At 36.5% G+C, this 13,028-nt stretch overlaps 1 protein-coding gene across 4 annotated transcripts in view; it reads left to right on the top strand.

Annotated features, from left to right (window-relative positions):
- Nucleotides 1–13,028, top strand: part of CORIN (corin, serine peptidase) — a 271,199-nt gene that overhangs the window by 65,929 nt on the left and 192,242 nt on the right. For 2 of the 4 annotated variants that reach the window (XM_025386551.1, XM_025386552.1), the window contains exon 3: nucleotides 7,718–7,918. The exons of 1 other annotated variant lie outside the window; for it this stretch is intronic. In XM_025386551.1, the coding sequence (XP_025242336.1) occupies nucleotides 7,718–7,918 (201 nt within the window). Of the gene's footprint in view, nucleotides 1–4,692; nucleotides 4,733–7,717; nucleotides 7,919–13,028 lie in introns of those variants that run through there. One more of the 4 variants, XM_025386554.1, reaches the window with a different exon arrangement.

Below are 13,028 nucleotides of genomic sequence, written 5' to 3' on the forward strand. Positions count from 1 at the left end.
ATCATACCAAAATCAAGTCAAAATGGATTAAAGACTAAAACATAAAACTGGAAACCATGAAACTCCTGGAAGAAAACATCGGGGGGAAAAAAAAGGCTCTTTCAAGATCTTGGAAATGATTATCTTGGTTGGGACTTTCAAAAGGTATCATTGGCAGCTGTATGGAGAAAGGGTTTTAGCTTTAAAAGATGTCATTGGCAGCTGTATGGAAAAAGGGTTACAGCTGAATATGTGGCAGCGAGTCCTATAAATGTATGGGGTATGGTCCGAATTAGTTTTTTCAAACTATTCTTCATCTCAATTTATTCACCCAAGTTTTGTTCCAAAAACTCTCATTAGAATGCTTCTGACTTTTTCTTTCTCAGCCTGTTGAAGACTTGGTTTTAAATATTCATCTGCTCATTTCATTCATCCATATATATCTGAAATAAATTTATTTTAGCCATAAGCTTATGAAAAATAGCTTAAAATTACATTTCTAGTTTTCTTAATATGATGGAAAAATGTATGTATGGCTTCTTAATTTTTTAATGAAATGAGGAAAAAAGAAAAATTATAGTGGTATGTAGAGTACAGGAAGTTTAATAAACTGTTCATTTTTCTTGAATTCAATAAAAATATTTCCTTTAGAAATGACATTTCTCCTCAAAAATGCTAGATGAGCTGGAGATCATTGAACTTAAATACAGTTTTCTCTTAGCAAATTTCTCAGCAGTTTGTGGCTTTTACAAGAATTTGGAGGTAAAATAATCTTAACTTCCTAACTTATAATGTATTCTTAGTATCACTTAAAAATAGAAAACCTCCCAAATTCTTATTTCTTCACACCCAAAATTTAAGATTCTCTATGATCTTTCATGACCTGACTCCACATTACTTAAGACTTCAAATTCTTTGAATAAATCTGGCTTTCTGTTGTAAATTCACCAACAGAGGATCCTCAAGCATGAGAATTGTTTTTCTTTAACTACTGAGGCCCAAGGTTATATATTATGTCTAAAGCTTTTTGAAATGGTAGTCTAAAGCCTTGTTCTCAAGTGTGGCCCATGGAATAGCAGCATCAGCATCACTTGGAAATTTGTGTAAAATGCAGAATCCAGAATCTCAGTCCCCACTCCAAACCTGCTGAATTTGCATTCTAACAAGAACCACCCCAGATGATTCCTATACCTCTATCAGTCCCATTCTGATCCTCTCTTTCACTTCTTTTCGTCCTCCTATATCTATACTTAGCAAGCCCACCAGTGTCTTTTTATCCAATGTGCTGCATTGGAAACCAATGTGTATTTGAGCAAGACTTTGAAATGAAGAACCTGTGTTTCTTTCTGTGTCTGTCTACATCAGTTCATGGTAAGAATGTTCACTGTTAGTTAGTGCCAGCGATGCTTTCTTCTCCCCAGATGTGCTATGCACATATGATCTTCCTCAGTGTTGACTACTACATTCATCTCATTATGCTCTTCAACTATGCCTTCGTATTGTCACCTTTGATTGTCCTTCAGTCTCTCTGGCTGCTGTTTCTCAGTTTCCTTATGCTAACCTTTCTCTAGCTGTCCATTAAATGGCAGGTGTCTGTCCTCAGCTCTCTTCTCACTTTACACTGATATCCCTCTTGGCAATGTCAGCCATTTCCATTAGTTCATTCATCATTCATACATTCAATAAATATGTATGGAGCCCTACACTGGTGCTAGGTGTTCTGCTCGGGGATTGAGGTATAGATGCATGGGACAGACAGTTCCACTTGAGTGCATATGTGCTACGATATAACCAGTGCATGCTCTGGGAACACAAAGGAGGGACAGCGTTGTTGGAGAGTCTGGTGAGGCATCTGGAGGAAATCATCAGATTGCTTCAAATTTGGGCTCCCCCCCAACTAAATGTTTCACAGGCCCTTATATTCAATAAAGTGTAACAACAACAACAACAAGCTCCTACAAATCTATTTTTCATACTCTATTATCTATTGTTTTAGTCAAGATTTGCTAGACTCTGTCATGTAACAACAACAAATCCCCCAATACTGGTGATTTACAAACCACAGTTAATTTATTACAATACTACATGTTCTTTGCAAGATGGCAGGGGGCCTGTGCTCATCGAGGTCTTTCAGAGACCAAATTAATGAACTAGCCACCATCTTGAACTTTTGTGGTGATTGTGCCAGAGCTCTGAAGGCTCTTATATCAGCAATTAAATGCTTCTGCCTAGAAGCAACGCTTTTTAGTTTTGCTTATAGCCTTGAACTTGAAGCAAGGGCTCACTCAAGAGGCCAGAGAATGCAGTGCTCAGCTTGTGCCCCAGTAGAAAGAGAGAGAATTGGAAATATTTGATGAACAGCACTAACGATATGACACCAACTCAGTTGGGGATACGTTTGTTTACTACATCATTCAAACCAGAGACCTCAAAGGGACCTTTCTCTCATGTTCATATGATTTTGCATCTTTGGAGCTTTCTCCCAATGTTCCCTTTGTCCTTAGGGTTTTGGCATTGGCTAAGGCCTTACTCTTTTCTCACTTGGAGTATTACAATAACCTTATAACTATCCTCTAAACTTTTAAACGTCACTCTGCTGCCAAAGTGATCATTCTAATATGTTTCACCCTATTTAAGACCCTTCTAAAATTTTCCATCACAAGGTAAATTCCAAGCCTCATACAAGAACTATCCTGTCTGGTGTCTCTTTCCTTTCCAGCCTTTTCTCTTACCAGCCTCCTGTGTGCTAGCCATATTTTTTAATTACTTGCTTCTGGGCCTTTTCGTATGTTTTTCCCTTTGTTTTATCTAGAAAATATTTCACTCCCTATTGCCACGCCACCCTCCTCCCTACAAATACTTTGCTTAAACCTAGAAAATCCCTAATCAGCTTTTAAGATTCACATTTAGGACACTTTTCTCTAAACAGGCTTTCCTGACTTTTTCAAATGGAATGAGGACAATCTCTCTACTTTTTGCTAGCAGATTGTCCTATGCATATCATTCTCAAAGCGCTTGTACCATAGTTTATATTAACATTTTTTAGATTGCATGCCTGTCTCCCTCAACTAATCTATAAACATCTTGATAGTAAGGACCTCTTACTAAATGTTGTGTTCTCAGCAGAGTAAGTATGAAGTTCTTGGCACATAGAAAGTGCAAAGTAAATGTCTTTCACATGGCTAAAGATAAAAGCTAAGAAATTAATTTTAAAATCACATCATAGGAAGATAAATTCTGCAAGCACACAATGGTTGATTTTTACAACCTGTATGTTTTGTCCAAAATGAAAAGTGTATGTGGGTATATGTATATGTCTCTTTGTCATGTCCCAACTCAAATATTGGGCAAGTTAATTCACTCTCATAAACTTCAGTTTCCATCTCTCTAAAACTGTCAAAAAGATTAATTATATTATCTGTTTATAGGATTATTGGAAGGTTAACTCAGTTGATTCCTATAGTGAGGGAACTTAGCAAGGTGCTTGTATTAATTTCCTATTGCTCCTGTAACAAATTACCACAAACTTGGTAGCTTAAAAAGATAGCACAAATTTATTATCTTAGAGTTAAGAAGTTCAAAATAGGTCTCACTGGGAAAAATTTAGGTGTTCCTTCTGCAGACTCTAAGAGACAATCTATTTTCTTGGTTTTTCTAGCTTCTAAGGCTTCCTGTATTCCTTGGCTTGTGGCTCCTTCCATCTTCAAAACAAGCAATGGTCCATTGAGTTTTTCTCACAGTTCATGACCCTGACACATACTCTCTTATCTCCCTCTTCTACTTATAAAGACCCTTGTGATTATATTGGGCTCACCTGAATAATCCAGGATAGTCTCTTCATCTCAAAATTCTTACTTTAATCACATCTGCAACATCCCTTTTACCACGTAAAGTATGTAAAGCAGAATATTCACAGGTTCTAGGTTTTGGGATGTGTCATCTCTGGGGGAGCATTATTCTCCCTACCACAGTGCCCAATCTCTTCATTACAAGGAATCAGTAAAGTTTGACTTTTATTATTATTAGAATTATATAATATTTCTTAAATATAATTAAATTGTTTTTTTGGCTGTATAGCTGAAACACTTTTGAGCCAGACTATCTTAATACAAAGTGACTTTCTATTAATAATTTAGCATGAAAAAGCCATAATTTTCTCACTCCAAATTTGGATTAAGTGATTCGCTTCTGAAAATTAGCCATTTTGTGATACTGGGATCCACTTATAGTAAAATGAAATTGATATTTATCTGAGAGTACCTTAGTAGCCCTAAAGAAGACAATTTTATTGTGATTACCATCAATGTGTAGTAATGACTAACAGTTATGGAGAACTTAGTGCCAAGAGCCATTCGAAGTGTTTATATAGGTATTGGCTGATTTGATCCCAATGTTGTAGGACTTCTCCTTAGTTCAGCTAAAAGCTGGGTTCTTGTTACACAGTTATGAAAGATTAGGCTCACAGAGACTTTGAACGGTGAGAAAACTGGAATTTATTGGGCGAAAAGGAAAAAAAAGGGAAACAGGGATTCTCAGCAAAGTGGGACTCCTGCTAGCCAGTTTCCCGCCTCACAAATTGAGTCCCAGATACCACCCCGGAACAGGAGAGGCCAGGCTCCACCCCTCTGCAAACGGTGTGAACCTTCTGAGGCTCCACCCCATTGTGCGCTCCTACCAGTGCCAGACTAGTCGGAGGTTCTGCAGGGGAGCCATTTTTATTTGGCTGTCTCACCACGGCCAGCCCCATGAACAGGTGTTTTATTTTTCCTTCCTTTTACGGCAGTTGAGACTTTGTCCAAAGTTTCAGGGCAAGTGGTAAAGATGGGATTTAAACTCAGGTGGTCAGGCTGTAGAACCTGTAATTTTAACCATAGCGCAATAAACACAGAAATGTAGAAAAGAATGAGGCAGTATTAGAAGAAAAAATACTCTACTTTGGGCTGATATCTCTTAGCATTTTTATAGCTCATCATGATACAGGTTGAAAGCATTTAGTTTTATTGAGTTATAATACTTGCACTTAAAAAAATGCATTGTAGACAACCAACTGTGTTGGGAGTTGGTCAGCTTCCAGAGATACTTGAAAACAAGTTGTCCAGTGAGTTCAGGCTTTTAAAGACATGTCCTTTAAGTTTATTCTCTCTCTCTCTTTCTCTCCCCCCAAAATATACTTTGAAAACATTAACTACAGTGCCTCTCAAATATTATCTTTCTCTTTATTCTGCCAAATTGCTTTCAATACATAAAGCTTAAGAGTAATGAAGCTGCCTTTTTAAAAGAAAGTTGTTATCCAAGTCAGTGTTTTCTTAAAAATGTCGATGTTTCAGAGGACTTCTTAGGATAAACAGATGTTATGAACACTTTATTTTTATTTATTATTATTTTTTTGAGACAGAATTTCACTCCTGTTGCCCAGGCTGGAGTGCAATGGTGTGATCTAGGCTCACTGCAACCTTTACCTGCAGGGTTCAAGCAATTCTCCTGCCACAGCCTCCGTAGTAGCTGAGATTACAGGCGCCCACCACTACGCCCGGCTAATTTGTTTTTTGTGTTTTTAGTAGAGATGGGGTTTCACGTCAGGGTGGTCTAGAACTCCTGACCTCAGGTGATCCACCCACCTCGACCTCCCAAAGTGCTGGGATTATAGGCATGAGCCACTGCACCCAGCCAGATGTTATGAACACTTTAAACACTGTTTGGTTAAAATGATAAAGGAGAGATTATTAATAAGGCTAATTATTACCAAAAAGGAACAACTGTTGAAATATTTTATATGACAAGAAACTCATTATAAGGGAATTACTTGAGGATACAACCGTGAAGAATTGGCATTTGCTAAAAGTATGTTGACAGAACTGGATTCCTACTCACAGGTTCAGCAAGATTAAGTAAATCAACTTAAGGGCCTATATATTCATTACAACCACAGTAGCATAAATACCATCTTATGGAAAAAATCTCTTTAAGCCAAAAATAAGGAAGAGAGCAGTTAAATGGATGTAAGTAAAATTATAGGTCATTGATTAGTAAATTATTCTGTATGGATGAAATACATTTCCTATAGTAATTAAGCCTATCACATTTATTTTGATTAGGATAAATTGTAAATCATTTTGAAAATCAGTAAGAATTAAATGAATTCCTTCATTTTACCTACTGCATTGACTTTTACTCATGATCACACAGACAGTTTGGAGAGCATGTTACCTGCAATACATCATCATGATTTAGCTTTTATGCTTCAATGTTTTATTTAGAATCTTTTGGCAGAGGAAACTGTTGATCTCAGTTAGCTAGAAACAGCTGCTTTTCTATTTTTATTTGTAGTTAATGTTTTCCAAGTGTCAAGCATATGTAGAGAAATTTTTTCCATACACTGATATTAAACATTTTATTTATATTTCTTTTATTTTTAATGGTCCTTGGGACTATTTAGAAAAGTGAGAGCCAATTAGAGCATTCACTGTAAATGCTTTTAGAAAAGAAAATCTCCCTTGGGTATTTCTATGGATGGGTCAATATCACATTTATTTATTTTCGTGGCATGCTCAAGTACAGTGCAATATTCTGGAAACGAAACCTGCTGTCTATTTTGACTGAGTTAAAAATACATGATCTCTTTCCAAGTTTTCAAAAGTTTCTTCCTAAAGACAAAGCAAGGTGGTTTTCAATAATCTTAGGTTTGGTTCTTTGTTTTGTCAATGAATGGATACCTTGAGAAAGTGGCCAGTTGATAATCTTAGTTTAATGAGTGTGGAAAACCAAACATCATATGTTCTCACTCATAAGTGGAAGCTAAGCTATGAGGAGGCAAAGGCATAAGAATGACACAATGAACTTTGGGGATACAGGGGGAAAGTGTGGAAAGAGGGTTAGGGATAAAAGACTACAAGTTGGGTGCAGTGTATACTGCTCATGGCATGTGCCAAACTTCGCGGGGTGCATGGGTGCATCAAAATCCCACAAATCACCACTAAGGAACTTACTCATGTTACCAAACACCACCTGTTTCCCAATAACCTATGGAAGTAAAAATTTTTAAATGAGTATTTCTTATTTCATATAGTTATATTTTTATTTTCTGGTCGAAGATGAAGATATTTTCTTCTTTTAGTTTGTGCTTTAGAGGGTTTTTTTTTTGGTTCCTATGATACAAGTTTTGATAAATGTATGAGCCCTCCTATTTTTTATTTGCGTATTATGCATAGTTTATGCATAGTTTATTGAAAATTAGTGCAAAATGTGGGAAATAAGCTGATGGCAAGCACCATTGTGTCCTTTGATGACAGATACAGTGAGCGATAGAGCACATGTCCTGGGTCCTGAGTAGCATACAATGACCAGTGAGATTAAGAAACTAAGGAAGCAGGAAGAAAATGCTGTAAGATTCACCACATTTTATTTGTGGTGAGTCTTGGGGGAGGTAGAATTGCCCTAAATTTTTGAAGCACCAGGAAACCTTGATCGGAGACTCAGTTTCTAAACCATTGGCTCATGAGAAAGCCATGTTTCATCACAGGGCTGTGTGATTTGTGGTAGAAAAGAAACTCTTGGTTTTGTGGTTGTCGACCCCAAAAAGGAGGTCATTGCTGTGGCTTTCATCTTTGTCTTTGTGTTTACCTGGTTAGAATGACATATGGGAAAGTAGCTCTAGAGTTTTCTTAATGTGTTTTAAAATAAATACTTCTACTAATGTTTCAAACATAGGATTTTGTTTTGTTTTGTTTTTATCTTTCAGGAACATTACAAAAGGTCTATTTTAAATCAAATGGGAGTGAACCTTTGGTCACTGATGGTGAAATCCAAGGGTCCGATGTTTTTTTTACAAATACAATTTATAACCAGAGCACTGTGATTTCTACTGCACATCCCGACCAGCACATTCCAGCCTGGACTACGGATGCTTCTCTCCCAGGGGACCAAAGTCACAGGAATACAAGTAAGTCCAAAGGTGATACATGCTAGAGGCTTTTAATGTTCCACAAGTAGGTTTTTAAGTTCGGCAACCAATCCTTTTAATTCACAATCACTTGCTGGTCACAGAGGAAAATCTCCACTCAGTTTCCCGGTAAGGCTAGCTGAGTGCCCTATTCTGTTTGTTTGTTTGTTTGTTTGTTTAGACGGAGTCTTGCTCTTGTCACCCAGGCTGGAGTGCAGTGGTGCAATCTGAGCTCTCTGCAACCTCCATCTCCCGGGTTTAAGCAATTCTCCTGCCTCAACCTCTTGAGTAGCTGAGATTACAGGTGCCCTCCACCACACCTGGCTAATTTTTTTTTTTTTGTAGTTTTGGTAGAGATGGGGTTTCACCATGTTGGCCAGGCTGGTCTCGAACTCCTGATCTCAAGTGATCCACCCGCCTCAGCCTCCCAAAGTGCTGGGATTACAGGCGTGAGCCACTGCGCCCTGCCAAATTCCCTATTCTTAAACATGAAATGACATCAGCCCAGATGTTCAGGTAGGAATGAGTAAGAAATGAAAATGTATCGATGCCATTCAATATTTCTGAGGTCTGAAAATTTACACTGCCTGCCCGCAATATAGTGGCATTGATTCTGTAGTGGTTCATCTGTGAAAGTTTGCACTCCAGTTTTGAAGTTTTTGAAGTTTTAAGTTACTTATTTTGAGTTAATAAGTAAGTTAAGTCACTGACATTGTTGTTGGTCCCTTGCAGGAGGACCCATTCAATAACAGGATGCTGAGTGATTTAATGGGAGCTATCCCCCTATTTACTTTTTTTTTTTTTTTTGAGATGGAATCTCTCTCTGTCTCCTAGGCTGGAATGCAGTAGCACAATCTCAGCTCACTGCAACCTACACCTCCTGGGTTGAAGCGATTCTCCTGCCTCAGCCTCCTGAGTAGCTGGGATTGCAGGCACATGCCACCACGCCTAGCTAATTTTTGTATTTTTAGTAGAGACCGAGTTTCACCATGTTGGTCAGGCTGGTCTTGAACTCCTAACCTCATGATCCACCCGCCTTGGCCTCCCAAAGTGCTGGGATTACAGTCGTGAGCCACTGCACCCAGCCCCCTATTTACTTTTGAGACATTCATGTTTGTTTTTGTTTTTGTTTTTTATCTTGCTTCCTTTTTCACCTTCTATTATTGGCTGTAAAGTTTATTTTATATATTGGTGAATGACAAAAAAAAAAAAAAAATCACACCTTGAGAAAAATGGCATGTGCCAAACTCTTCTGCATGAGGACAAAGGGAAAGATTTGTCAGTTATTGCAGAAGAAGAGCTGGGAGAGAGAAAAGACAGAAAGTGTGGACACGGGGCATGATGAGGTGATGAGAGGTGACAGATGACATGCTCTGGAATGTGATTCTACCTTTTGATAAAGTTACTGTGCTTCCAGAATACTCGGTGGGAGTGGATTTGTATGGAAAATGCCAAGAAGCTTCAGCTCTGATACAACAGAGCACAGTACAGCCACTGCCAGAATTTTATCCATAGTTGTCTGGCCTCTTCATTTCTACTTTCTAAAACAAGGTTATGTGATTGAAAATTACACAAAGCCCATCCACCCATGATCATTGTCTTGAGTGTTTCTCTTTCATGAAAACCCACAAAGGGATATCACATCTTAGGTCTGAGATGGCATAGTTATTTTTATTTTGAGCCAGGAAAGGGAGGATTAAGTTGACTTTTAGCTATCATAGTATATGTTTGCCAGTGTTTGAGGAAAAGCAGGATTATTCTATTTCTCCAACCCAAAAGAGACAGACAGTTTGGATTCCACTGTTTCACGGAGCACCTATGGGTATTAACTGTTTCTTGTGCATAGTGTTTACCATTGATTCATATGGATTTGGGTTCATTATCTGACAGTATTTTTGCAAACCAGAATTATGCCAAGTTAAATTTATTTTCCTCTTGGGTTTAATTTTGAGGTTTTATTTTTCAGTCATGTCTTAAGCACTTCATTATTCTTAAGAACAGTGGTTTTCATCAGAAGCGCAGAAGCAATTTAAACAAAAACTCAGTCAAGTTAATGTGGTTGCAGTTACAGTAATTGTTATTTTCTTCTACTAAGTGCATTTGTCTTTATTTTGAAAGTTCCATTATTTGTTAAGATTCAAACAGGATTGACAAACACATGTCCTGAAGAGTAAAGAAACATGTGGCAGTTGTTGCTCAGATTGGAAGTTTGATAGAAGTCTGTCTGACTCATTTGCTCTTCCTATGGCTGGAACGTTGCTTGTGAATATGAGCATAAATTGACATGTAGAAGAAATCCAGGTGAAATTAGGATGGTTAAATGGAGAAAGGCCAAAACCCTAGCATATGTGTCATTTGATGTTGTTAATGTACTTGACAGTTAGCATTAGTCTTTACTGTCTGGCCACATAGACTCAGTATACTGTCAATATCAACTAAAATTATTTATTGCAAGAAATTTGATAGCTTTCCATACATTTAAGTAATAGTGCAAGCCTGTGATTATAGAAGTTTTAGAGTTTTTAGGGAATGTTTGAATATTTTCTCTGTGATCCTTATAATTAACTGATGAAATACACCAGACTGGTAATAGCATACACCATTTTTTCACGGTGTGAAATTGAGGTTTAGAGAAATTAGTTGATGTATCCAGTATCACTTGCCTAGCAATTAGTAGACATGAAATTTTGATTCAGCTCTTAGGACTCTAAGATCAGTGCTCTTTCAAGTTTTTCATCATCATTTAATCTGATTGTTTTCTTTGCAGTATCATTATTAAACAAATTTTAAGTTCTGGGAGAGAAGAAAGAGTAGACTTTTTTGTTGTTGTTTTTATTGCTGTATAGTCAATGTGTAATAAAATATTAGTTGAATGAATAAATAAATGAACTATAGTCATTTTAAATTTTAATACATGATTTATCACTTTTGCTAGAAGTGCCTGATCACACTTCTACTACTTGATGTGTATTTCACCAATTTTACTTAAAGTATCATTTAATGTCTTAGATCTGTATTAACACCTAGCAGAGGGTTTACTTTTATCCTCCTCTTTTATTATTCTCAAATTAAGATGTTGTTTTCAATTCGTGGCATATGTAAAAGCTATTTAAATATACTTCAGTCCAAAAATACAATGGTCAGACATTCTATTCTACCCAAATATCCTGGGTAGGAAAAGTACCAAGAAATAGTCTTTTCCTAAGACATTCTTCTTGGAGGTTCTTAATGTAATGCCAAGACATAGAATCCTGCATTTCGTAAAGCTTTAACCGGAATACCCCCTGTATTACACTGTGTAGCATAGTTAGGTTTTGTGAAAGTGAAATAAGTTTTATGTGATATCTGGTACTTCTGGAGTTAACATTAGTTACACTTTGAAAACAAATTATAATGTGAAAAAGGGGCCTATCTGGGGAGGGGGAGGGGGGAGGGACCGCATGTTCTCACTCATAGGTGGGAACTGAACAATGAGATCCCTTGGACTCGGGAAGGGGAACATCACACACCGGGGCCTATCACGGGGAGGGGGGAGTGGGGAGAGGGGAGGGATTGCATTGGGAGTTATACCTGATGTAAATGACAAGTTGATGGGTGCTGATGAGTTGATGGGTGCAGCACGCCAACATGGCACAAGTATACATATGTAACCAACCTGCACGTTATGCACATGTACCCTAGAACTTAAAGTATAATAGTAATAAAAAAAACAACAACAGAAAAAGAAAAAAAGAAAAAGAAAAAGAAAAAAAAAAAAGAATGTATCAAAGATGACCCTAGGTTTCTGATTGGCTCAACTAGATAGTAAGTAACTGGTTAATTCTGGGAATAAAATTATTCTAGCTGTTTATGTAGCTAAATCTAATGCAGTGCTTTTTTAAAACTACATTTAAATCCTTGAATTAAATCCAAGAGCAAATTAAAAAAAAAAAAAAAGAAAATAACAAGTACTACAATGTTGACAATGTTTACTCTAAAGGAGACACTACTGGAGATTAACTTTTAATTTCTCAATCAATATTTACATTATTGCAAGAAATATATATGGGAAACTGGGAAACATGTGGCATAAACTTCCAAATATAATATCTATTAAAATGAAATATATACATATATTTAACCTGGGTAGCTAATGTTGTATAACATTCCATATAATAATAATGCTGTTTTAATAATAATAAAAAAAAAAAAGGAAAAGGCCCATAGTTAATGTTCATACTATGTTTCAGCAAGGAATTTTTCTAGGTTGTATTCTGTATCTGGGATTTTATTTTCACCATTTTTTCCTTATGTATTTTATAACTATTTAAATATATATTTAACTTTAACGAAAGGGAAAACTTCTGCCAACCAAGACCTTTTGGGTAAAAGATAACATGGAACACAATAAAATAACCTAGTAACTCTGATAAGACGTTAAAGTGACAAGAGAGTAAATTCTTGTGCTGAAAGCTTAGGGTGTTCTGTTCTCTTATCACATCTTTGATAACTAGATCCTAAATCTTCTATTTCAGATGAAAATGCATTATCCCTCTCATGTACTTTTCTAAATATCTGCTTTTTTGAGATATAATTCATATACCATAAAACTCATTCTTTCAATGTGTACATTCAGCAATTTTCAAATATATCGCAGTGTTGCATAACCATCACCACTATCTAATTTTAGAATATTCTCATCGTTGCAAAAAAAAAAGTCATATTCCCCACCCCCTATTTCCCCTTTCCCTCAACTCCTGGCCAAAACTAATCTAGTTTCAATCTCTATGGATTTTCTTATTCTGAAATTTTTATATGAAAAGCATCAGACAATATGTGGTCCTTTGTATCTCCCTTCTTTTATTTTGCATGATGCTTTCAGAATGCATCCATGATGTAGCATGTATCAGTACTTCATTTCTTTTAAGTGCTGAATAATATTCCATCATGTGGCTGTATCACATTTTTCTTTATCCAGTCATCCATTGTTAAAAATTAGGGTTGCATATACATTTTTAAAAACTATTATCAATAATGCTTCTATGAATATTCATGTACAAGTTTTTGTGTGGAAATGTTTCCAGTTCTTTTTTTTTTTTTTTTTTTTTTTTTTTTTTTTTTTTAAGGGTCT

Source organism: Theropithecus gelada, chromosome 5, assembly GCF_003255815.1.
Source record: "Theropithecus gelada isolate Dixy chromosome 5, Tgel_1.0, whole genome shotgun sequence".
In the NCBI taxonomy this organism is placed as follows: Eukaryota; Metazoa; Chordata; class Mammalia; order Primates; family Cercopithecidae; genus Theropithecus; species Theropithecus gelada.